This window comes from Globicephala melas, chromosome 2, assembly GCF_963455315.2.
Source record: "Globicephala melas chromosome 2, mGloMel1.2, whole genome shotgun sequence".
Taxonomy (NCBI): Eukaryota; Metazoa; Chordata; class Mammalia; order Artiodactyla; family Delphinidae; genus Globicephala; species Globicephala melas.
This window is the reverse complement of record NC_083315.2, coordinates 137,982,347-138,007,760: the sequence shown is the minus strand read 5'-3', so window position 1 is coordinate 138,007,760 and position 25,414 is coordinate 137,982,347. Positions and strand designations below refer to the sequence as shown.

The 25,414-nt window shown below is 35.2% G+C and overlaps 1 protein-coding gene across 2 annotated transcripts in view; it reads right to left on the bottom strand.

Annotated features, from left to right (window-relative positions):
- The window catches only part of HIF1A (hypoxia inducible factor 1 subunit alpha), a 41,810-nt gene that overhangs the window by 2,674 nt on the left and 13,722 nt on the right, over positions 1–25,414 (bottom strand). The window contains exons 2-13 of one of the 2 annotated variants that reach the window (XM_030855169.2): positions 21,517–21,595; positions 18,861–19,051; positions 18,220–18,365; positions 18,048–18,132; positions 14,222–14,334; positions 13,096–13,298; positions 8,605–8,711; positions 7,312–7,459; positions 5,312–5,532; positions 4,410–4,696; positions 2,823–2,945; positions 2,286–2,710 (exon numbers count right to left, since the gene is read on the bottom strand). In XM_030855169.2, the coding sequence (XP_030711029.1) occupies positions 2,286–2,710; positions 2,823–2,945; positions 4,410–4,696; positions 5,312–5,532; positions 7,312–7,459; positions 8,605–8,711; positions 13,096–13,298; positions 14,222–14,334; positions 18,048–18,132; positions 18,220–18,365; positions 18,861–18,909 (1,907 nt within the window). In that variant the 5' untranslated portion in view covers positions 18,910–19,051; positions 21,517–21,595. The remainder of the gene's footprint in view (positions 1–2,285; positions 2,711–2,822; positions 2,946–4,409; positions 4,697–5,311; positions 5,533–7,311; positions 7,460–8,604; positions 8,712–13,095; positions 13,299–14,221; positions 14,335–18,047; positions 18,133–18,219; positions 18,366–18,860; positions 19,052–21,516; positions 21,596–25,414) is intronic. The other variant, XM_030855168.2, reaches the window with a different exon arrangement.

Here is a 25,414-nt window from a genome sequence, read left to right as displayed (position 1 = left end):
TTTTCTAAAATGAAATATATAATGCCTATTTTCCAACATTAAGGAATATAATGTTATACATAAGAGAACCGTCCTGATTACTAAAGTTTATTACCTTGAAAGCCCAAGTTCATTTTTTAAAACAAAATTTCCTAAAATATGCATTTCCCTATTTAGAAAATAGAACTGAACAGAACTAAATTGATGTCAAAGAGTTAAATATTGGCCTTTCATCCCACCTAATACACAGATATTCTTGGGACTACTGTAATAAAAGATTAATTTCACATTTGTGTTACGCTTTCAGTTTATAAAACATTGCATGTTCATTAGTTCACTGTAGCTTCACTCCAATCCCCAAGATAATACAGGTAATATAATACACATTCTATAAATGAGAAACCTGAGGCTTGTTAGGTAACTTGCTCTGTTGCTAATTAGCTGCAGATATGGAAGTACACTGCAGGTCTCCTGATACCCAGTCTCCTTCCCAGTGATCCTCCCACTAAGCCATTTTGCCCTCAGTATTGATCTGGTTATCAAACTTGATCTGCATCTAAAATTAATACTAAATAGTGAAGAACTGTTTTATGTGTCAAGTACATCGATTTTGTTATATCTGTTTCGCCTTTTCAAGAACCGCCCGCCCACCCCCAACATAATCACAATAGCTCAAAGTTGAGAATGGCATATGGGTAAGGGATGTACTAGTTGAGAATGGCATATGGGTAAGGGATGTACTACTCTAACGGCTCTCCTACATGCAGTCTTGTTTTGTATTTTTAAAAAATTCTATGAAACCGTCAATATATAGACAGGCAGATTTTTAAATTTTTATATAAATGTTACCTCTGTTAAGCGTAACTCAGTCTATCATGTAAATATCATCTTAGTAGTAGTACTTTTAATGGTTTATTTTTAATCTTTGCTCTAAAAGCTGCAAATTGTCTGGTTTACCGTAGCACTTTGATTTCGCAAATTACCTACAGAGGTAGTAAAGAAAAAGCCTCCATATAGTTCTGAATGGTTAAGTTCATAAAGTGTTTAGTACATACTATATTGGAACTAATGTAAAAAAAATTGCTAAAAATGCCTAGATGTTTGTTGGACTTTGGTTTTGACAAGTACGTAGTTATTCGGAAAACCAAACAGCCCATGGTTCTCTGTAGCTGTAACTGAAAATTACAGATCACTGCCAATTCTACTGCTATGTTCATTCTTCTCTCCATCTAATAACCATTTATTGAAGCGAGTGCTACATGTTAGGTACTGAGTTAAGTATTAGTAACACAGAAATGCCCGAGGCACTGTCACCTCCCAGAGGAGCTCTAAAGTCGGTTGGTGATAATAGTAAAACAATAATGTTAGATACTTCTTTGATAATTTAAAGCCCTAAGATCTTTTCCTAGCTCTGGGAAAAGGCCTCTCCTAGCATTCTAGGTCAAAGCAGTGATGCAGGGCAGGAGAATAAAGCCATAAGCTCTGGCTATGGCAGTGCTTTTTCCTATTGCTATTGATATCTGACTCAGTCTAGGCACTGTAGAGGAATCATTCCTCTCCTCCACACACTGCTCCACTAACTTGTTTCCTCTGACTACAGCCTAAATTTTAAATGTGTCAAATCCTATTACAAATTATACACAAAAATTATAACTTAAAATTTGGATAGTGTCCATATGTTTGCTCAAACTAGCTCCATAGAAGCAATGCCATGACACATGCTTAGATTCTTGTTATAGCTTTTAAAAAATACTTAACCTATGATATAGCTAGTGTTCTATAAATAAAAAGGAAAAATAAAAGCAATTTATAACTGTACATCAATTTTTTTTAAATGCTTATAAATATCTATATTGAATACTGAGGACTGAAGACCATCAAGTTCAATTTGGATTGGAGAACTGGAAATACCCTTAAGTTGGAAAGGTTTTTTTTCAGGTAAGCTTAAAAAGAGCTCCAAGCTATGGAGGCAAGTAAGGATAGTTAATGAGTCTGATTTAAGCAATTACAAGAAACTGGGCCAATTTTTGTACATTTACAGAACTTACTGGCTGGATTTTATTTTTAGAGGTATTAGAAGACCCTTCTACTCCTACATTTAGATAAGTGATATGACTATAAAGTAATACACAAGCTAATTTAGAAATGGTTTTTTGAGTGCTTGTTTTAAGTTCAGAATTTGTACGTCAATTTTATGTTCCTTAAAGCATATAAATCAGAAAGTTTGCTACATTTAGAAATAATTTACCATCATACATGTTTCCTCAAAAATAACAAACTATAACTTTAATGTTACATATAAATACCTTTGACTCAAAGCGACAGATAACACATTAGGGCTTCTTGGATGAGATTTTTCTGTCTGTTCTATGACTCCTTTTCCTGCTCTGTTTGGTGAGGCTGTCCGACTTCCAGTGTCACTATATGGTGATGTTGTGGCACAAGTAGTTTCTTTAGGTACGTGGGGAGGAGATGGAAATGCAATCAATATTTTAATGTCTTCCATACCATCTTTTGTCACTGTTTTTAATTCATCAGTGGTGGCTGTGGTAGTGTTGGTGGTTATAGGAGGTTCCTGCATTTGAGTCGGCTGGAATACTGTAATTGTGCTCGCACTTTGAGGAGTAGTAGAACTGCTTTCCAATGGTGACAACTGGTCGAAGGAACGTAACTGGAAGTCATCATCCATTGGGATATAAGGAGCTAACATCTCCAAGTCTAAATCAGTGTCCTTTAAAACAACAAATACATGAGTTTTTACAATGGCCACACCATATAAAAGAAAAACAAGTTAAACCCAAAGCCAGTTTTGAATAATATATATAATAAACAAGTTCATATACCTGAGTGGAAAATGGATTCTTTGCTTCCGTGTCTTCAGCAAAAAGTTTCTCTACCAATTCCAACTTGAATTCATTGACCATATCACTATCCACATCAAAACAATATTCACTGGGACTGTTAGGCTGTAAAAAGAATTAATATATTTACTTTTCCCTGAAGAAGCTTACATAAATGTTTTGCTGGTTGTTAGAATGTGAAAACCTAATCTCAGAGAATACACAACAAAGTCTGTCTCTTCTATCAAATTTTATCTAACTAGTGAGAAATGAGATTTTTTGAGCTTACACTTATAATTCTGTCAATACATCCATTTCTAACTGTATGTAATATAACAGCATTTATAAGATTAAAAGATGCATTTATCTGCTTATTCTAAAGAATAAAACTCACCTAATAATTCAACTCCCAAATGGTACCTAACTGGCCAATAACCAGATGATATACTCACTGGAATCTGTGTAATGAGAGGCCATACTGCTGTGGTGATCTACCTAAAAATCTCACAGCTACTCTGGGGGGCAGGCGAGGATAGGGCTGGAGACTTAAGTTCTTTACTTGTATTCACCTTAAATGAATGCAGTACTAGTTTAGTTTTCAGCAAGAATTCTAACCAAAAAACTATAGCTATGTATTCTAAGCATAAACTTTTGCTTCCCTCATCTTAACATTTTTGTTAGATTTACTTTTTATGGATTAAAAACAAAATGACTCGAACATTTTTGTGCTAGGCAAACTGAGCAACCAGAGAGTAGGCTATATTTTCTAGAAGGCTATGAGATGTCAAATCTCCTACTTTTAGCTTGCCAGTTTGAGTCAGTAAATATTTAATGTAAAATAATATACCACTTTTTTTAGGCTTATTTGAGCCTCATTTATCAAGTCATAATATTCAAATCTGAGCTGCCGTACTCATGAGCATGTTTTTAGACATAGGAAGCTCTGAAATCAAATCATTCTAGATTGAGAAATAGAGCCCTATATGATACCTTCAGTCTTGGCCTAGCCTAGCCCTTAAAGACTATTTTTATTGTTTATAGAAAAACTAGTATCAAGACAGAACTTGAATTAAAAAGTTACTAAGTAATTTTTCTGAGTAAGACTTGGTGAGACTTTCATGTTACTCTTATCCAGAATGTCAAAATAGTGATGGAAATTGTGCTAAATTGGGCAAAGAGCTTAGAGTCCTTTCCCTTTTAAGCCTTGCTAATAATAAGCCCTTTGCCACTGGATAATTCTCCAACTCAAAGGGTAATATGAATGGGCTTAGATCATTCATAGGCACACAGTATTGTTCTCTGTGGATATCTAAGTTCAAGACTTTTTTTGTCCTACTGATATAAATACACACAGGAGCAACATATGTTTTACCTTTTGCCTTATGTTAAGGCAGCTCATTCCCATGTTCCTGACTGTCTTTGAGCCTAAAGCATGGACTGAGGTCTAAGTCAGGCATAGCTTTTGTAGTAATTTTAAAAGTGCTAAAATTCATAGAAACAAAACTATGACATGTGGTTCAAATTTATATATATGTCCCTAAACATTAAAATCTGTAAGTTATCCTTTTCTTGTTCTATCATGACACCTACCTCAGGTGAACTTTGTCTGGTGCTTCCATCAGAAGGACTAGCTGGCTGATCTTGAATCTGGGGCATGGTGAAAGAAAGTTCCAGTGACTCTGGATTTGGTTCTAACTTTAATGCAACTTCCTGATTGAGTGCAGGGTCAGCACTACTTCTAAGTGGCTTTGGAGTTTCAGAGGCAGGTAATGGAGACATTGCCAAATTTATATTCTGTAATTTCTCATTGGATGAGGGGAGCATTACATCATTATACAATGGAACTTCCTCAAGTTGTTGTTCATCAGTTTCTGTGTCTGTAGGGGAAAAAATTAGTCAATTTAAAGACTATCTAGATTTCAACATATACAGAAATGTATGCCCCCTTTTACAAAAGGTTTATCTAGTTCACTCAAGTAACAAAAATGTTACCAAATTTTACTTAATCCGAAAGTCTGCAGATATTATGGTATAACCATAAGTCTAAGTTCTTTCCAATCCACTACTGACAACTTCTATAATCTATATAGCATAAAAACTCCTTCAATTCCAACCTTTTCATACCTTTTATTCATTAAAATTTAACATAGTTTGAAATTACAGTTTTCTTTTTCAATGTTTGATTTCTGGTATGACTGCTTATTTATCCTTTAATGCAACTTACGCCTACTGCAGTATACCTGCTAACTTGTGAAAAAATATGACAGTAGGCTATAGAAATAGCAGAGCTTATTAAAAGTGAACAATTAAAAGTGGGAAAAAGAAATACCTTAAAAACACTTTGAAGCACAATTTCCAACAATGTGCAAAAGCAGGAATGCTGAGAAATTACAGGGGCAAAGACCACAATGTCCAAATGATTACCAACAAAAATGTTAAAGTTTAGGCAATTAACATAGTTTAGGCAATTAACAAAATAACTAAAGACCCACCATTGCTGCCAAAATCTAAAGATATGATTGTGTCTCCAGCAGCTGGGGCCAGCAAAGTTAAAGCATCAGGTTCCTTCTTAAGTTTATCAAAGAGACTACTTGTATCTTCTGATTCAACTTTGGTGAATAGCTGAGTCATTTTCATGTCTGAAGATTCAACTGGTTTGAGGACACATTCTGTTTGTTGAAGGGAGAAAATCAAGTCGTGCTGAATAATACCACTGTCAAAAAAGAGAGATTAGTAATTCTTAAATGAGCACTTGACACAATGTGGGGGGGAGAAGGACTCTGAAATGGCCTTGTCTCTCAAAAAAATTCAAAATTCTGTTTTATGGAAAGGAACATTTTAAGATGCCTTAAAACATCTCTCATGCCTACCTGGTCACATTCAGGGTTTAAAATACCAATATGAAATAAAGACCTATTAAAATTCACAATACAAGATAATTCAGGTATTTGACTAATTTCAATTAAGAAACTTCAGCCATTCCTTTGAGAAGATTGGTGGTGACAAAGAAATGTAACAGTCAAGTACATGTAGGACGATAAGCAGATCTTTTGTGCCCACATGTAAGGATATTGGCACAGAAGAACTCTTTGACATTCATATATGAAGCATGACCTAAGGATGGCCCTAGAATATAAAGATATATAAATGACAAAGGTCCTTCTAAGAGGGGCACTGTTTTTTCCTTGGTGGTAAGAAAATGATCTGGTGATACCACCTACAGGATAGAGTTGAAGAGAGATGATGAACAACAGCTCCATCTTCATGTTTGGCTTAATTTTATTGCTCCTTTAATCAACAAACATTAAGTGTTTACTATGTGAAATGAACTGAGGATACAAAGTTTAAAATATCTAACCCTTGCCCTCAGGAAGTTTAAAACCCATTGTGAAAGTATGTGTGCAAACAACTGAAATACAAAGTGATAGTTGCTAAAATGGAGAAGGTTTGTGTCACAGAGGCCAGTAAGCTGAAACTTGGACTCAAGTAGGATCTGTTAGACAGACTGGGATAGGGGAAAAGAAGGACATTCCAAGTGGGTGATTCTTATATAATGGGAAGGTCACAAAAGAACTCTTTTGCCTAATTTTAAAACATTAAAGGATGGTGTCAGAAGTGGCAAAAATAAAAACCAAATGATGAAAGTCTTCCTAAGAGAGGGGTGGCCACAGATTTTAGAAAGAAGGCTAAATCTACAAAAGCATGGGAGTACAGAAAATAATGACAAATGATGCTACGCAAGTAGGCAAGGGTTTATTTTGGGGGTGATAAAGGGATCTTTAAAACAACTCTAAGGAAAATGAGATGATCAGATATCCATGCAAGAAAACTCAGCCTGGTGGTAATGTAGAAGATGGACTAGAAGTGGGCAATTGCTTACTGAAATAGATCAAATGAAAGATTAGTTTATGATATCCATAATATTCACAAGCCAATCATCTAAGAGAAGAGTTCATGAATACACACGAGCCATGTGTCACACATACAGCCTTTTACAGTAATTTCACGTAGAATTTCAGTTAATCCTCATTTTAACCTTTTGAGGCAAGGATTCCTAAATGGATGAAATTCAGAGAAGTAAGGAGACTTCCCCAAGTCATGGAGCTAATGAGGGACAGAGGTATGATACAAACCTAACTATTCCAGGGCCAGAATTCTTCTTATAAAAATAACATAGCTGCCTTGAGATAGTTTATGCTGATAGCTGTATGACTAGAACAAATTAATCCATAGGAGATCTGGTATTTTTTTCAAAGTCTTTTAAAAAATGGGAATAAAAAAGGATGGGGATGAATAGCTACTGATGGTAATTAGTGGAATCACTAAAATAGCTGGCCTAGAAACTCAGGTCAGAATACTGAAAACCATAATTAGGTAGAAATGTGAAAATAAAATAAAATTCAGTGAACATTTATAATCTTTCTATAAAAGAAAAGAGAGTATTCAAAGACTTACTACTTGTTCCCCCCAAATATTTATTTTCCAAGCTTACCTCACAACATAATTTACACATACAATGCACTGTGGTTGAGAGTTCTTAGTGTTATATATGACAGTTGCTTGAGTTTCAACCCAGACATAGCCACCTCTTTTGGCAAGCATCCTGTACTGTCCTGTGGTGACTTGTCCTTTAGTAAACACTAGGAGTGAAAAGGAAAAGAGTCATGTAGAGAAAATAACTTTGAATTTTTAATCGAATGAATAGATGCTGAATGTTGATCATTGTTTTAGAAAAAAGGAGAAATGTTTAATAGAATCAGTTTTAACTGTTTAAATTGAGAGACAGAGAAAACACCCCAGGATAGCTGAAAATGTACATATTTCATTCTTCTAATCCCCCCAATAAACTCCTTTCCTGCCAACCTTCACTTTAAATAAGATGAAAGCCAGGGATGAGGGACAGCAGCGACTAAAATTCCTTTAACTACTTACAGGTTGAAAGTATCAGAAATATTAGAGAATGAATAACCCTGATTCCACAGAGAACATTCAACAAAGTGGCACTGCTATCATTTCCTTAAATTCCTGCTGTAGTTTCCAGAGAACCAAAGATGCTTCAAATAGATGTGCTAGCATATTTGAATCTCAGTTGATATCATGCTGAAGTCTTCTGGCAATTTAGGCAATCTTAATTATTGATTTGGGAGAAAGTACTAGATAAATAGTAACAATGATATCATCATGAGTATTGGGACCCTGACTCTGGACTTAGGCCCGTTTTGCAGTTCAAGGCTAATCATGCTAACTCAGTGACATTCAGGCATTCCCAATCACACTGGGAAGTCATGTTTAGGTACAGATTAAACAGGCAATTGAGAAATTCCAAAGTTTTACTTATCATGGGATCCTCAAATAACATTCATATGAGTAAAACTGAGCATTATGTCTTACGTCAAGTGTACCTGTTTCCACTAACTAGTGCATGATGTTGATCATATTTGCATTCATTGATTCACTGAACAGTTATTTTCTCAGTGTGTTCTTTGTGCTAACCGTTCTGAATACTTAGGTAAGAATTCTGAAAATGATGCTATATTCTATGATACATATTTTTTAGATTTTGTAAAATGCCAGGGTAGTTTTATATATCATTAAATGATTCTGCTTTAACTGGTATTGGTTACAATAAATACAAAACAAAGATTTAATGACCCAGATCACTTATGAAGTGGTTTATTAAAATGTGTGGTCTAGGAAGACTGGTTAATTTTAACCAAAAAGTTAGATATATAACCAAACAGTAGAAATTGCAAGAGTTAAAAATAATTAGAATATCTATACTTACTATCATGATGAGTTTTGGTCAGATGATCAGAGTCCAAAGCATGATAATATTCATAAATTGAGCGGCCCAAAAGTTCTTCTGGCTCGTATCCCATCAATTCTGTAATTCTGTTAAATAAAAAATGTAAGTAAGAATAAAAATGACAGAAACTAACTAATGAAGGACATTTTGCTTCTCCAGAGTAACTGATATGCCTTAATCTTATGGACAATTGAATTTTCAAAAATAAAGAGCATTCTTCTTTGTTTAGATAAACTTATATCTCACCTATAGTAACTCTACAGTTACTAAATGCAGCACCATGCATTTCTTTAAGCCCTAAGGGTTCATCCTGCTATTTAACCCTTTTATCTGTTACCTATTTTTATCACGTTTTATTGTACACACTTTTGCTAATAAGACAGTTAATTAATGTAATAGATAGATATGAAGGTCTGCTAAATTAAATGATAAAAGCTTTAAAAGTAGTTAATGACATTTAATTTAAATTATAGACTAAACCCATAACATTATTCTACCATACAACCAGATTCCTTTTGTGTGTGTGTATACTAAATCAGATTCTTTATATAACAGTTCCTCTAGGCAAGGCTTTACACTTTGGGGGATCAATATCTACTACAAAATTTTAATATAGGAACTAAATAAATTCATATTTTGTTGGTTTGGGTAGATACTCTTGTACTTAGTTTTTGAAATTACATAAAATTATAGGAATTCATTTCAGATGAAACTGTGATATCAAAGTGAAAATGAACTGGAAAATAATCCATTTACCCATTCTGGTTCCCTGGCAGTTCCTTTAGAACAGAGACTAGATCTTATGACTTCCTCTAACCACAGTCTGAAATGGAGCCCATTTCATGAGAAAAAGAAAGCTGTCTTCTTAGCACCATGCTAAACATAAATATTCTCTCCTTTTCAGGGAGCAAAACATGAGTTAAGTTCTTTGATTTCTCAGACTTTAGGATTCAAAGGACTTTCTAACTGAGGCACAAGCAAAAGTTATATAATGCACTGTATCCAAAAAACCAGCTAACTCCAGAAAACACACAGGGGAGATATCCTTCTCCTAAAAAATGTATAAAACTAATACTGTTTGTGTTGTCATACCTTAAGGCAAGATCTGCCATAGTGTATTCCAAAATAAATAAACAGATAAATAGCTGAAAAAAACAGAAACTAAACAAAACTAAGCCAAAATCCAGAATTCTTTACTAAGGGATATCTCTAAACACATCTACACTAGGTGGCAGCATTACAAAGGAAACTACTGTTACAAAAACCCAAAAATCCTATTTCTTTAAATTATGCTTTAAAAATGATTTTAATTGGTCTCATATAGGTTATATGTTTGAATAAAACTCTCATGGAATTAAATTTTTTTCATTATTTAAACCTTTATATTCCCATATGTGCCTGGCGTTGTTCTAGATGTGAAAATGCAAAGGCAAAGTATGGTGAATTTTCTGGTGCACTTACCACAGTACTTATGAAATTATGTGGCAAGTGCAGTGATGGGAATCGTGCAGGAATCAGAGGAACCAGCCCTATCCATGATAAGGAATGGTGGCGGTGAGGGACAGCTTCTTATAGGAGACTTATGAGTTGAGTATAAAAGAGAGTCAAAGAGAGAGCAAAACCATTTCGGAAAGAAGGTACACTATAAGCAAAGCCAGAGATGAGAAAATGGTCAACACTGTACAGGCAACAAATACTCTGACGTGGTTAGCAGGGGGAAATGGGGAGGTGAGGCTGGAGAAGTAGGCAGGAGGATGAGATTCATGAGAGCTTTTGTGTATCACGTTAAGGAGCTCTGATTTAATCAGATGTCAATCAGTGCTTCTCAATCTGAGCTGAGGTATGTCTATCACTAAAATATAAACATCAAAATACAGCATTATTTTCCTAGGTCAATTGTATTCATATTTGAGGGAGAAAGGTCAAGATAATTTAACATTAGAGAATTACATAGCTTTTTATACCAAAAAGGGGAGGAGTGATCCAGAAAGTTTAATCAAAAAGTGTTTTTAATGGACTAGGAAACCTGTAATCTAAAGCAACTGTGCAGTACAGGATTCATTCATTCTAAGTATCATGGGGTGGGAATTAAACTTCATTTCTACTTTAGTGCCAGTCGTCGTGCCACAAACATAGTAGATGCTCAAATGTTTGAATGATTATAAGTGGAAATTAGTATAATAAATAATAGCCATTTGTGGGACATTTTGGATATAAGAAGTTTGATATGTTAGATTTTCTCAAAATTGAGAAAAATTTTTTCTATATCTTGGTTCTTAGGGGTTATAGCTGTGAGAAGTTCCTAAAAAGAGCTCTAACCAGAAAACAACAATCTCCTGGTCAGACTCAAAACCTTACTTGGTTGGTCTCTAAGCAGGCTGCCTTTACCCCTCTGCCACGACCATTTTGCTTATTTTCTAAGATAACCAGAAGGGGAATGTCACTCCCTTTCTTGTTTTCTCATTGTAGCTCCATCACTTTTCTTTCTCCCCAGCCCACCCCTATACTTCATACTGAGTTCAAAAAATAAAAAATAATTCCTAAAAAAATGATGGGCCATCTCTGTTCTATCATACATTGACATAAATACAGGCAGTAAACACCATAAAATACTTCTTAGCTCTTCTGTCTTCATTCTTCTTAAAGCTAACCCCAGTGGTGAAGCAGTCACTATGCGTACTAGGCACTCAACAAACTCCTTACAACGGCCTTTTGAAGCGTGACCCTTATTTAACAGATAAGGAACATGAGATTTAGAACAGTTAAGTTGTAACACCCAGGCCACACTATAAGTACCAGGACTGCAAGCCAGGACTGAATCAAGAATTATGTGATTCCAAAGCCAGTGCTCTGTCACATTTTCTTGTCCAGTAGGGCTGGGGCTTCTTATCCACTTCATGTTAGAGCTAAGGGCTTCAAATCGGTTTTCTCACATAATGTTCAAGTTGAAGATAATACAGATACATGTATTATACTCTAAACAAACTGATGCTCAAAGAAAAGTAGTAATGTGTCTAAGGTCATCTGGATATAGGCAGCAAAGTCAGAAGTTAGTAGTCTGGGTACAGAACCTATGCCTTCAGCCACTGTGTTACACAGTCTTACAGTAAAAAATGGGACAACCAAGCAACTAATTACAAAAGCTGAAAAAAGGTTATGACAGAATATGTATAAGGAATGGTAGTTTTTTAAAGAAACAAGGAAAGCTCTACAAGTAGATGCAGTAGGTGGCTCTTGGAAGCTAAGTACGTGTTTGGAGTTGAGAAAACCATCATTGCACTAAGACAATAGTGCATGTGGAGTTCTCTGGCTGTAGGGTGTTGGGGGCCGCATCAGAAGGGGTCTTCCCCTTCTCCTGATTAATTTGGAGAAGTCACCAGGGGCCAGATCATAAATATCTTTGCTTGCCATGCTAAGAAGTTTAGATATATTGCATAGGTCTGTTTTTCTTTCAGCTTTTCAAAATGTATGTCTTCCTTTGATAAAAATCTCCTGCTCTTATAATATTTTTTATAAACAAAAGTTTTTTTGTGTGTGAAGATGAAGGGAAGCAACTGAGGCATTTTCACATGACATGATATGATTTTCACATGAGGAATTCCACTTCTTGGAAACCTGGATGAGATTAAAAGGGCACAAATCTGTTGGCAGAGATGCAGTTAGGAGACTATGGCAACAGTTCAAGCCAAAGGTAATAATAAGCTGAAGAACTCAATGGCAGGAAAGCAAGAGTGGAAGGAAGGAATGGATCAGGAGGTATATGTACATAGTAAATCTATTAAGATTTAGGAACCAACTGAGTGTAGATAATGAAAGCAAAAGAAAAGTTAAGGACGACTTCCCAATGTTTGCTGGAGTCATGTGTCTACAGTGGTATATTAATCGTGATAGGCATTAAAAGAGGAAAAGCTGTTTCTGAAGTGTTGTTTAGGGGTAGGAGTGTTTCAGTCAAGTACAGAAATATTTAGTCTATAATACAGAAGAATATCCAGATAAAAATATCAAATTGGCAATTAAATGGAAATAGTTATGAGTAGAAATTTGAGAAACAGCAATAGAAACCATGGGCAAGGATGGAGCTGCTCAGGAAAAATATGTAGGATGAGGAGCTGACCAAAGACTTTCCTTTCTAATCCACAAACAGAAGTAATCCTTCCTCAAATTATGCACTGTATATCTCTAAAATATATTTATCTTCTCTTTAAATAAATTAGAACCCCTAAAGGAAAAAGACCTCATCCTAATAATCTCTGGATAGCACCTGCTAGAGTAAGTATGTATGGTACATAGTAAATGTGCAATAAATGTGGCTGAATTAATCTATAAAGTTAATTTTACTAAATTCTAGGATGTATGGTTGTATTCAACTTAAGTGGAAGAAAGCATACATAGTCTTTATTACAGTTAATAGTTAAAAAAAGTTCTGTGGACTAATTAAAAATTTCAAGTTATATTTTATATTTCATTTACCTTTCATCACAATAAGAAAACTTCATATCCAGACTGTGACGACTGAGAAAAGTCTTGCTGTCTAAAGGAATTTCAATATTTGACGGATGAGGAATGGGTTCACAAATCAGCACCAAGCATGTCATAGGTGGTTTCTTATACCCACATTGAGATTGGTTACTATTGGTATCATATACATGAATATGGCCTGTGCAGTGAAGTACCTATGTATAAAGAAAAACAAAGCAGTTTTTAAAAAAATTTATGCTAGTAAAAAACAAAATGCAGAGACAGTTGAGTCTGACATGGCAAGTAAGCTTTGATAAAATTTACTGTCATTAGTAGATTACTACATTTTTGAAAATCAATAAATGTTTTCCCTACAACACCACCTATGACCCCTCAGGCACCATAAGATTACTCTTTAAAAAAATTTGCCTTCATACAAATCTGAGCTGATTTTTCACTCATCTGGTCACTGTTTGATGGTTATTTCTTGATCTGATGACTGTGTTTCAACACTGAGCAAAGAAATGATACAACAACGAATAGAAAATTAATCTCTATCAAGATTCAAACACTGGGTGGTTGGCAAAGCCAGTAGCATCACAATGCACATAAGTTCATGCCTCAAATTGGTGAATTACTACACTGTTTGGATGTTAAATCTATAAATGCCAAGGAACAGTAAGTTTTTCCCTCATAGTTCTAATGCTATCTTAATTTTATTTATTTATTTATTTTTGGCTGCACTGGGTCTTTGTTGCTGTGCACGGGCTTTCTCTAGTTGTGGCGAGTGGGGGCTACTCTTTGTTGCGGTGCGCGGGCTTCTCGTTGTGGTGGCTTCTCTTGTGGAGCACGGGCTCTAGGCATGCGGGCTTCAGCAGTTGTGGCACATGGGCTCAGCAGTTGCAGCTCGCAGGCTCTAGAGCACAGGCTCAGTAGTTGTGGCACACGGGCTTAGTTACTCCGCGGCACGTGGGATCTTCCTGGACCAGGGCTCGAACCCGTGCCCCCTGCATTGGCAGGCGGATTCTTAACCACAGCGCCATCAGGGAACTCCTCTAATGCTGTCTTAATATTAGAAATGTCAAGATGTATTAATTTATCTATAAATCAAGTGCATTCACAGATCATTTTTACTTACTTTCCATGTTGCAGACTTTATGTTCATAGTTCTTCCCCGGCTAGTTAGGGTACACTTCATTCTGAGAAAAAAGCTCCGCTGTGTATTTTGCTCTTTACCCTTTTTCACAAGGCCTAATGAAAACATGAAATAAACTTAAAAAACATAATTAAACACACAAATTTATTACAGTAAGAATAGCATAGTCCCCAGCACCCAGGTGCTATTCAATGAAAAGTGTCAACATGAGCACAACTGCTTTGCGCATTTTAACATACCCAAGGGATTTAACACACTTCTAGTAAGTAATGGGTTCACAGTAGTAGTGATTCCCTGAGTTGGTGGGATGAGAATCCATATTTGGGATAGCACCTAATCATTTCACATTCAAGCCAGTAAGGTTGGTCAAATTACAAAGAAATATAAACACTGTATGAATTTGCCCTATAACTGTGTTATCAGTGTACAAAGCACACCCAAAAAAAGAACTTCAGCAAACTCCTCCAAACTTTTACTAGATGTGCTAGCTCAATTTATAATAAATATTCTGTATATTTATAGAACTTTTAAAACAGAAAATTTCTCTTCAATAGCAAGTAACATTTTTATATATCTGATTTTTCTTAAATCTTCCTGTAAAGCAAGCAGGAAATTATCTCTACTTTGTTACTAGGAAAAAAAAAAACATGTTGAATGACTTTTCAAAGCAAAGTTAGATTTAAATAAACTCAAGTCTATTTACTCCCATTCCAAGCCTCAGATAACTAAAAAAATGAGATTAGACTCAGGTGACTAAACAAACAGCAACTTGATTTCTCCTCTTCCTTGATCAGTCTGATTCACAACAAATACAAAAATATTCATTATTCAGGATCTGGACTAGATACTTCAGGCAATATAAAGATGAACAAGACACAATGCCTCTCCTGAAGAAGTTAAAAATTGAGTATACGTAGTGAGGCCAATGACAACAATATGATGTAGAGTAAGCGCCCAAGGCTTACAAAAACTCTTTAAAGGAGTACAGAGAGAGATTAGAAGATAACTTCTAGTCAAGGGGAAATCTAGTCAAGGGGAAACCAAAAAGTCCTTCTTAGAAAAATAGACATTAGAATTTCAGTAAGTAGAGATGAATAAGAAGAGTATTCCAGGCAGAAGAACAGAACGAAAAACAGAGAGGTGAGAAAAAACAGCACATATTTGGGGAACAGTGCATAGTCCAGTTTGACTATAATATAAAGTACATGCAGAGGAGTAATGAGACAAACTTAGAAGGGATGGTTAGGCCTATAACTATAGAGGGCTATGGATGCCACAATGAGGAGTTCAGCCTTACATATACAAAATACAGCTTCTAAAAAATTTGAGTTGGGAAGCACAATAGGAACTTAAGGAACATTAATCTAGCAGCAATATATATGATGTGTTAGAATACAATGATGGTAATGAGGGGCTGAGCAGCAGGCAGTAGAAGTGAAAAGAAGGGCAACAAAAGACAAGTGAAGAGGTAGAATCTATAAAAACTCAAAGATTAATGGAAATAAGGGAGAAGAGAACTTTTTAAAAAAGACCTGGAGATTTTGAGCCTAGTATATTGAAAGAAAAGTAACATGTGGAAAAGAAACAAGATAATACGTTTAAATTTAGGCTGCTTAGCTAGAAATACTGGACTCTTGAGAAAGAAGAGTTCTAGTTCATACTCACAATTACAGAATATAGGCAAGTTGGGGCAGTCTTGGTGCTGATACAAGTTATTTGGGTTTACTTAAATAGGACTGAATTTGCCCTCCCTAGAAGCATTTGAAAGTGGATTTTAAAAAGACACAAGAACCACAGTGGTCTTGGTGATGGTATTAGGGATGTGTGTGGGGGGGGGTGGGCGATGTGGTAGCAGCAGAGATCCACATGTAAATTCTTTGGGGTATTTTCAGTCCTTCAAAATCTAAACTTGAATTGGACTGACCTTTGGGAACCCAAAGCCTTTGAACTGGGACATGAAGATATTAATAAATTTAAAAACTATGGTAAGTGAAAAGTACTAGCATTTTCCTAATGAAAAAAAGTTTTTAAACAACTAAGTTTTTAGCCCTATAAAAATAAATATTTTATAATAATTTAATGAACTCTAAATCTTATTTTTAGAATTTAAATGAAATAGGACTATGCTGTAAAAACAATACCACAGGCTCTTAGTGTATCATCAAAATGTGATGCATTGCAGCAGCCGCGCTTTGCTAAAAGTGAAAATCTGCATTTTTCTTTGCCAACAAGATATCAAAAATTCATTAACATTAGGAATGATTTTTTTAAATGTTCATAATTAAATCACAAATTTATTATAAGAGAGCAGATGTGCTTTGAACGTTCATGTGCTTTAAAAAAACATTTGGTTAAAAACATACATTTAAGCTATAATAAGTAGACTATATCTGATTTAGAATAATGCATTAGCATCATTACCAAATCAAAACAAGACTTCCATATATCCATGCATTTATAGTCTAGCCCAAGGGAAGCACTGAGCTGCCAATACAAACCTCAAAGTGTAAACACTATATTAAACTCATCGACGGCCCACTTAGGTCCTTGCTTAGAGTATATTTACTCCTCCTTTACACAGAATTCTAAAAAGTATTCATTTGCTTTCCAAGTTCACAGTAAGAACACGGCATGAAATTAAATAACAGAAGAGGGCTCCAAGGTGAGAAATGGCAGTAGAATGTAATGAGAGTTGGTGAACATGAAAAGAGCTCTAAAGTACTAAGGAGTGTGGACTTGAGCCAGTCTACCTTAGTTTAACCCTTATTCTGCTGTTTACTAACCAAGTAATCTTCAGCCAGTTATTCAATAACTCTGTAACTCAGTTTCCTCAGTAAAACAGAAATAGTTAACCTCACAGGGTTTTTAAAGGAGTTAAAGCACATAAAATTCAGAAAACAGTGTCCTGGCACAGAGTAATCTCTCAATAAAGGTTAACTATTAGTATAAATGAGGTGAGATTAAACAGAAAACCATAAAAAATTATTAACAAAGAAATATAAATGAGGTTGTTTAATGTAGAAGCAAACAAACTTACACTTAAGTGGGAGAGCTGCAAAGAACAACCACAGAGCAAAATGACAAATTTTCAGTGTGGTAACTTTTGAGTCATGAAAGAAAGATCAAATTATGATCTATATACTCTATTTAAGAAGGCACAGCTGTGAAAAGACTTTAATTCAGTTTTTGTAATTCACAAGGTACTTTTCTCCCAAATCTTGGAAGATTTGATTATTTTTAACAATTCATTCCTGAGTTAAAGGTCCGAGCAGGTCTTTTTTGTTACTGCTAATGCGGAGGCATCCATAATGTAATACTTTCTAACTGAACTGCATAGTCTCAAATTATTGTGAACAACCTGAGGGGTCAGACAGCAGTTATACTCTTTAAAATTGGGGAAACTTTTTCTTTTTCTTGGGCATTTAGAAGCTTGAGCCCAAACTGGCACCTCAACTTTAATAACTGTCTAAAATCCTATTATTTGTATTATGACTTCCCCTTGCCTTAAAGTTACATTCTAAATTAACTTCCTTGGTCCTGATTTTCATTTATTTTTCCATTTTATCAATTCTTATATTTGTATAATTATTTATGGATTAGGTGGGCTTTTTAAAACATTTAGGTATTTTTATGAAATTCCTAAAAAATAGAATAACATGGACTTAACAAAGAATAGAGTAACATTTTATTAAGCATGAAATGAGGTTTGGCCTTAGGTTACAACAGCAAAATTTTTAAATTAGTGACAGTATCCAATTAGGTAAAACCACCTGTCACAATAAATCAAACAATAAACTTTTCTTCTCACCATTTCTGTGTGTAAGCATTTCTCTCATTTCCTCATGGTCACACGGATGGGTAAAATCAAACACACTGTGTCCGGTTAGTTCAAACTGTAAAAACATTAAAAAAAAAAATTAGACTTATAACATAAAATCATAAACACATACAGAAGGGCTCTTAATATGTGGGTATTTTACCTGAGTTAATCCCATGTATTTGTTCACATTATCCGAAATGTAAATCATGTCACCATCATCTGTGAGAACCATAACAAAACCGTCCAAGGCTTTCAAATAAAAGCAATTCATCTGTGCTTTCATTTCATCTTCAATATCCAAATCACCTAAAAAAAGCACAAGAAGAAAAAAATTAGTTAAAAAGTTATACTTAAATGATAGTAATATTCAGATGTTTTTATAAAGTTTTCCCCAGATACTTTATTTAATACATGCAGCATATATTTTTTCTATATATTTAAATTTTTTCTCCTGTCATTCTTTTAACACAAAACACAGTCAAGGCCAGAGGACAGGAAGACTAAAATTAGATTTTCCAAGGGCTTTTAATGATTATTTAAACTAATGAAGCAAGGCAAACCACTGAAAAGAGACGGGTCATGTCATTAGATACAGGTAGGTAGGTAGGTAAGTGCAGCAAGAGAAAAAGAGGGGGAGGGAGGCCAATACCTTAAAATTCCTGAATGAAGCTTTAAAGGCAGGTAATAAAAAGGATATTATGTTACAAAAGAAGTGAGAGTATGACCACCTTCTAAAAGTAATTTCCAATTACTTCTGATTTCTAATTTTTAGACCTATCATGTCCTTGTAAACCAACTCACCAGCATCCAGAAGTTTCCTCACACGCAAATAGCTGATGGTAAGCCTCATAACAGAAGCCTTATCAAGATGTGAGCTCACATTATGGGGAAGTGGCAACTGATGAGCAAGCTCATAAAAAACTTCAGACTCTTTACTTCGTCGAGATCTGGCTGCATCTCTAGACTTCTCTTTTCGACGTTCAGAACTTATCCTATTTAACAAAAGAGAGGAGGAGGAGGAGAGAAAAAAGACAATACGTTAGTTTGCGTCTGCTTGAATAAAACTCATTTTACATTTTTCTGCTTACCATGAAAGGATAAGAAGATGCCATGTAGTTAAATTTATATAGAGAGATTTATCCTACTACATAAATGTATTTTTTTAAAGACAGCTACACAAATTGTTGGATTACTGCAGACAAAAGGAACTCTCACAAGAAGTCCAAGGTGAAGCTTCACACCTGTCCAAAGCAAGTGTTTCCTCCCTGGCACATCAAATTGGAGAGGATGTTTTTGATTTGGCCAAAATCTTAAAAGTAGCCTGTATATCTAAGGCTGCACTTTCATAGCCATTCAAAAGTAGTCTCAACTTAGAGACTTTTTTCCCTCTATGCTACCACATGAGCAATACTGACTGTGAGCTACAGGAATTTATATCAGCATCTATAATCAGCTACTGTTTTCAGCTTGCTTACTCCTTTAGCAACCCCTTACCTATTCAGTATTACTGGCACAAAAGGTACCAAATAAATGCAGGCGTATGGAAGAAAAAAATGATGTGGCATAATACTAAGAATTTAAGAGAACAGTTTAAGAAAAACTAATAAGGGTGTCAATATAATCATACATCTTTAGGGAACTCTTCCAAGAATAAAATCAGTCAGAAAGATTTTCATAAGTCATCCAAGCAGAGCCATCTTCCTTTGCTTCACTGTGTAGCACTACCTATTCCTCCTGACCCAGCTGAAGGTAAACAAGGCTAACCTGGTTCTATCCGTAGCTTCTTCTTTAATAGCTATTGTTTATTAAAACCTACTATGTGTCAAACACTATCCTGTACTAGTTCTCTCATAACAACCTGTAAACAGGTTAAATATTATCCCTATTTTACGGATGAGGAAACTGGGATTCAGTAGGTTAAAAATAGCCATGCTGTAGGAGACAGGATTTCAACACAGGTGGTTTTTTTAAATTTTTACTTAAGTCTCTGCTCTTCCACAAGGCTTTATCTTCTTAATGGAGAATGCTGCTTCTACCTCAAATACTCAGCTGCTCTCCTATGACCCTCAACCTAATCCAATTAAATCAATTATTTATTAAATGTTGAAAATAGCCATTACCATTTATTGAGCACTTAGCACTGTGCTAAGAACCCTGCCAGCATTATTTCACTTAATCTTCCTTATATTCTGTGAATTAAGTACATGATTGTCTCCACCTTAAATCTCTCCTCCCTCCAATGATCTACAAAGTTATGAGGTTCAGTCATAAAAGTAACATTCTCAAAAACAAGCAAGGCTCTTCATTCTCAAGAGTATGCTCCTGTTATGCTGTATAATTACAAAGTGAAATTCCAGCAGCGGTGTTGTGACAATAGTGATGATATAATTTTAGCACTTGCTCACGTTTGTGTGCTCATCTGACTTTTATACTTTAATAAGGAATGTGAACATTTGCTATTATTAGTGAACTTTGATACAAAAATTTCAATTCAAGCAAGTAGATCAATTTAACTTGAGTATCTTGAGATTGAAGGTGAGCTATTAAAAATTATTACTACTTGTAACTACTGACCTATATGAATCAGGATTTTCTCAATGCTGTAGAATTTTTTAAAAACACAAAAATATATTCGATGCTATAAGTCTAACATGAAAATCCAAGTGTCCTCAGTCTACAACTTCATTTTTTATTTGCATTAGAACTTCATTGTTCTCATTGATTTTAAGTAAATGTATTAAATTTGAACTTTAAAATGTACAATAATAAAAGTTTAAAAAACCTATCTTATACATGTACTGAAGTTCCTGGGGGTGGGAGAGACATCTAGTGTGTCCCCATTGGCCCTAGCATCTCAGATACTGTTTCTCTCACTTCTTTTCCCTTTTGAATTGGCAGGTAAGAGGCAGCAGTGGAGCGGGAAACAGATTTCTATCTGGTTCAAGTAAAATCACCAAAAAAACAGTGATGATCAATGATCTCATGATAAACCTGAATATTGGTTCAAATGCCACAATTAGTCCAGGTGATCAGAATTTAATCAGCAACTTTCATCAGATTTACTAAGCCGTTTCTTTTAAATTACTCAACCAAATCTAAGCTACCAACAAATTACTACCCAACTGAAACACCTGGTGAAAAACTTAAATCCTTATATTACATGCTATATGCTTTTAAAGGGCATCTGATCAAGCTAACCATGCTGATGGATTATCTCTATATCTTTAGAAATAGTTGTATTGTTCAGAACTTTGAAGATAATGAATGTCCAAGATATGGCAACCAAGTTTTATAAGACAAATCCATTAGAAATGTGAGCTTGGATAGAACATTTAAAGGATAATATATTTAAGCTAGTGAAGACTGTGAGAATAAGAATTTGAGCATGAGCCAGGATTTTGGAAAAAAAGTAAGCCTCAATAAAACAAGTAATATGATATCTCAAGAGTTGACAAACCTAAATTAGATGAAGAAGGTGATGAAAATCAGTATGTCTTCTATTCATAATCAATCTAGACATAAAGCAATCAGGAGACCTGTAATAAAGATTTAATGAAGAAATTTATCTGATGTTCTTCACATGTGACTACAGGAGCTCTTAAAACATTTCTCAGCTTAAAGCTAAAACTTCCAAAATTCTTAATAGTTTTAGCATCTGAACTGCCCAGCTTCTTGTCTACTCACAGGAAGGCTCTTTTTATCAGTTCATACCCCACAGAATTACAGTACTATTGACCACAAATTATTTCTGGTAGAGCATGGAATCTAGGTCCCACAAACATGAATCCTGTACTATTTATTTACTTACTATTTAGATGGCACAATAAAAGTTTTGTAGACCAGAACAGGCAGATTTTTAGCATGCAAATAAGGGCACCGTTATTCTCTAAATTATCAATTCCATCTATGTTGTTTTTATTAAGTACAGATCAAGTAAAGATAGTCACACTAGAAATCAGTCAAGAGTACAGTAAAAATTCTGTCTTTTGAATAGTTTGCTTACCCATTTCCATGACCATTTTAGAATCAATGTTTGAGTAAACTAGCAGTACAGCTTAATCTTTGTGGTACTATAGTTTTCACATACTTACTATTTCATTATTATTTAGCATACAGTACTGGACAAGAAGCTAGTAGTTATATCCTCATATGATTTTGTATAGGAAATACATTTAGAGCTGCTGTCTTATTAAGCTTCTTGTGTACAGAGTTCATGAATAAGCAATAGCCATTTTACAGAGAAAGCCTATTATTCTTCAGATTAATAAGAACACAGAATAATTGCATATATGTTAATTCATCTGTGTTGTCTACTAATTGCACAAGAAAAGCCTGTTGGCATTCCTAATTGTAAATATTGGTGACTTTAAGAACTGAAGTTAGGGCTTCCCTGGTGGCGCAGTGGTTGAGAATCTGCCTGCTAATGCAGGGGACACGGGTTCGAGCCCTGGTCTGGGAGGATCCCACATGCCGCGGAGCAACTAGGCCCGTGAGCCACAACTACTGAGCCTGCGCGTCTGGAGCCTGTGCTCCGCAACAGGAGAGGCCGCGATAGTGAGAGGCCCGCGCACCGCGATGAAGAGTGGCCCCCGCTTGCCACAACTAGAGAAAGCCCTTGCACAGAAACGGAGACCCAACACAGCAAAAATAAAAAAATAAAATAAAATTTAAAAAAAAAAAAAAAAAAAAAAAGAACTGAAGTTAGATCATAATCATTCGAAATGTTAACAGATGAACAGACATTTCTAATAAAGTTAAGGTATAAATTAAAAAAAAATCTCTCAGCTCTATTATTTGCGGCTTTAAAAATTCTTTTTGGCCTTGAAGGTACAAGTTGTTGTTGTTTTGCACTTCTTGTGTATTTCTATAAGATAGACATTCTGAAGTGAAATTCCATGATCTAAAGGATATGGCATTTAAGTTATCCTTTACCAAAAAGATCTGTTTCCATTTTTGTCTCTGCCAACCCATGAATGTGTATTTATTTGCCCATGTGTTCTGTGGTAATATATATTATGGGTCTTTTTTATTGTTTTAATTTTTCCCAAGCTGAGATATGAAATTTGTATATCTCATTGTTTTAGCTGCCCTGTACTTCTTAATGTCTCAGGTCAGAGGAAATTCCAAGGAAATTTTCATTCTTTATTTGGCATTTTGGCCTGCAGCTTTAAATCTAAACATCTATACATGGTGCGTACTATGTACACAGTGGTATTCTAAACTTTTTTCACCTATTAACTTATTTAAACCATTATATCATCACCATGTTACAGATAATGGAACCTGGATAAATAGTTTACCCAAGTTTACACAGTTAATAAATGGTAAGCCTATATTCAAACTTAAGCAGTCTGGCTCTAGAAACCATGCTATTAACACTAGACTATGCTGCCTCTCAGAAACTCATTTTAATAACCAAGATAAGTATTTATAAGTCCAGGGCATTATTATAAAGTTCAAAATTGGTCTACTTTACATCTCCAAAGACATAAAAGAGAGGTATAGGGGTTGGCTTTGGAACTTAGGACCTGACCCTAAGCTATTCAGAGGAACTCATGGCCAGGCTCTTTCCTGGAGTCTGCTTATAAATCCAAAATTCTAACTGAAAGGCATCTAACAATGACAATCCTTTCTGCCCCACCGACTACCTGTTCAAGGCAAAGCACCCTTTAATGGGTACTGCCAGCCACTAAGGGGAGAGAATCAGTAATCCAATCAACTCATACATTCCCACTAGACTTTATTTTTAATTTGTGCAGAGGAGCATCTCTGTACTTAATTTGAACATCTTAAGCTCACTATTGTTGGTGTTTTTTTATTTGCTTAACATCCAGATCCCCAAAGTAAAACCAATCTGCATACTTACTTCAGGAGCTCTGGTCAGGCATAAACCAATTGCCAAGATACCTATTTACACAAAGTACCATGAGAGAAAAGATGAAGAGAATTTTCCCCCTTCTAACATTTATTGAGCACTTACTATGTGCTAGGCGCTGTGTATTGCTTTCACTTAAATATAATGCTTTCATATATTAGCTCATTTAATTATCATAACTCTTTAGAGAACCAAAACACTAGATGGGAAGTGGCCTTCCTGAACCTCAGAATAACCATCTTCATTCAAGAACTATTCATTCAATAAGTATTTATTGAGTATTTATCAAGTACCATGCACTGTGTAAGTACTAGGAATATAGTGATAAGCAGAACAGCCCTCATGGAGCATAGCCAGCCTCCCACTTAGTCTACTGAAATAGTTACCTAATGCGATATTCCCAAATGCTGATCTAGCTGCATTGTAATTACTTGGGGACAGTCAATATTTCAGACTTCTGGGCCTTACCTTTGTAAATCTGATTCAGTAGATCTGAAGTAGGGCCCCCAAATCTGGGTTTTTTAAAACTCCCAACATGTATATGATACACAGTGAGATTTAGGAACCACTGACTGAACTAATCTGCACTGTCATTTTCATTCAATTTCGCCCTCAAATCACTACCACAATGATACTTCCAAACGAAGAACTCTGATATTATGTCCTGCTTAAAATCCCATCAAAGGTACACAGGACAAAGTCTAATTATTTTCAGATGAAACCCTCCTTTAGCTAGTTTCCTGCCCATCTCTTCATCCTCATCATTTCCCACATTTCTTCGGCCACATTGTAGTTACTCAAAAGCATAGTATGTTATTCATTTATGGCTCACTCACTCCACTCTCTCTGCTGGGGTATCCTTCTCAATATGTAACTTGGTAAATTTATGTGAGAAACTTTCAAGATTCAATTCCATCATCACTTTGTCTCTGTTTTGTCTTCCAAAAACTGCTCCTCTCCCCTAGATCTGACCACTCTGGTTATTTTGCTATATTTATGTTCCTCTACAGTCCTTAAATCTTCCTGGAGGCAGGAGACTGCCTCGTTCAGTTTTGTGTTCTTAGTAGGCATGTGTGTAAGTGGCTTTAAGTATTTGGCCCAAATCTGCTATTTGACTTTAACTTCAGTCCATGGAAGGTTAACTGCCCCTTCAACATTCTTTTTTGGTATCACTGAATTTGTGATTCACCAGCATTCCTGTGATCCTATAGATTACAATCATAGTTAAACAGCATAATGATGTCAGTACTGGGAACAAGGCATACTATTTGGATTTACTGCAATTATCTGGATATGCACTTTCAAATATAAGTAACCATACTAGATGTTAGAATGGAAAAAAAAAAAGCTAAAAATAAAAAAAATTCACCAAGCGGTGTAACAGTGAATAGCACGGATACCATCACCAAGGAGAGTAAGTGATCTTGACAGAGAAGAGATTTACAGCATAGGAAGAGAGCTGAGAAACTAGAATACCTAT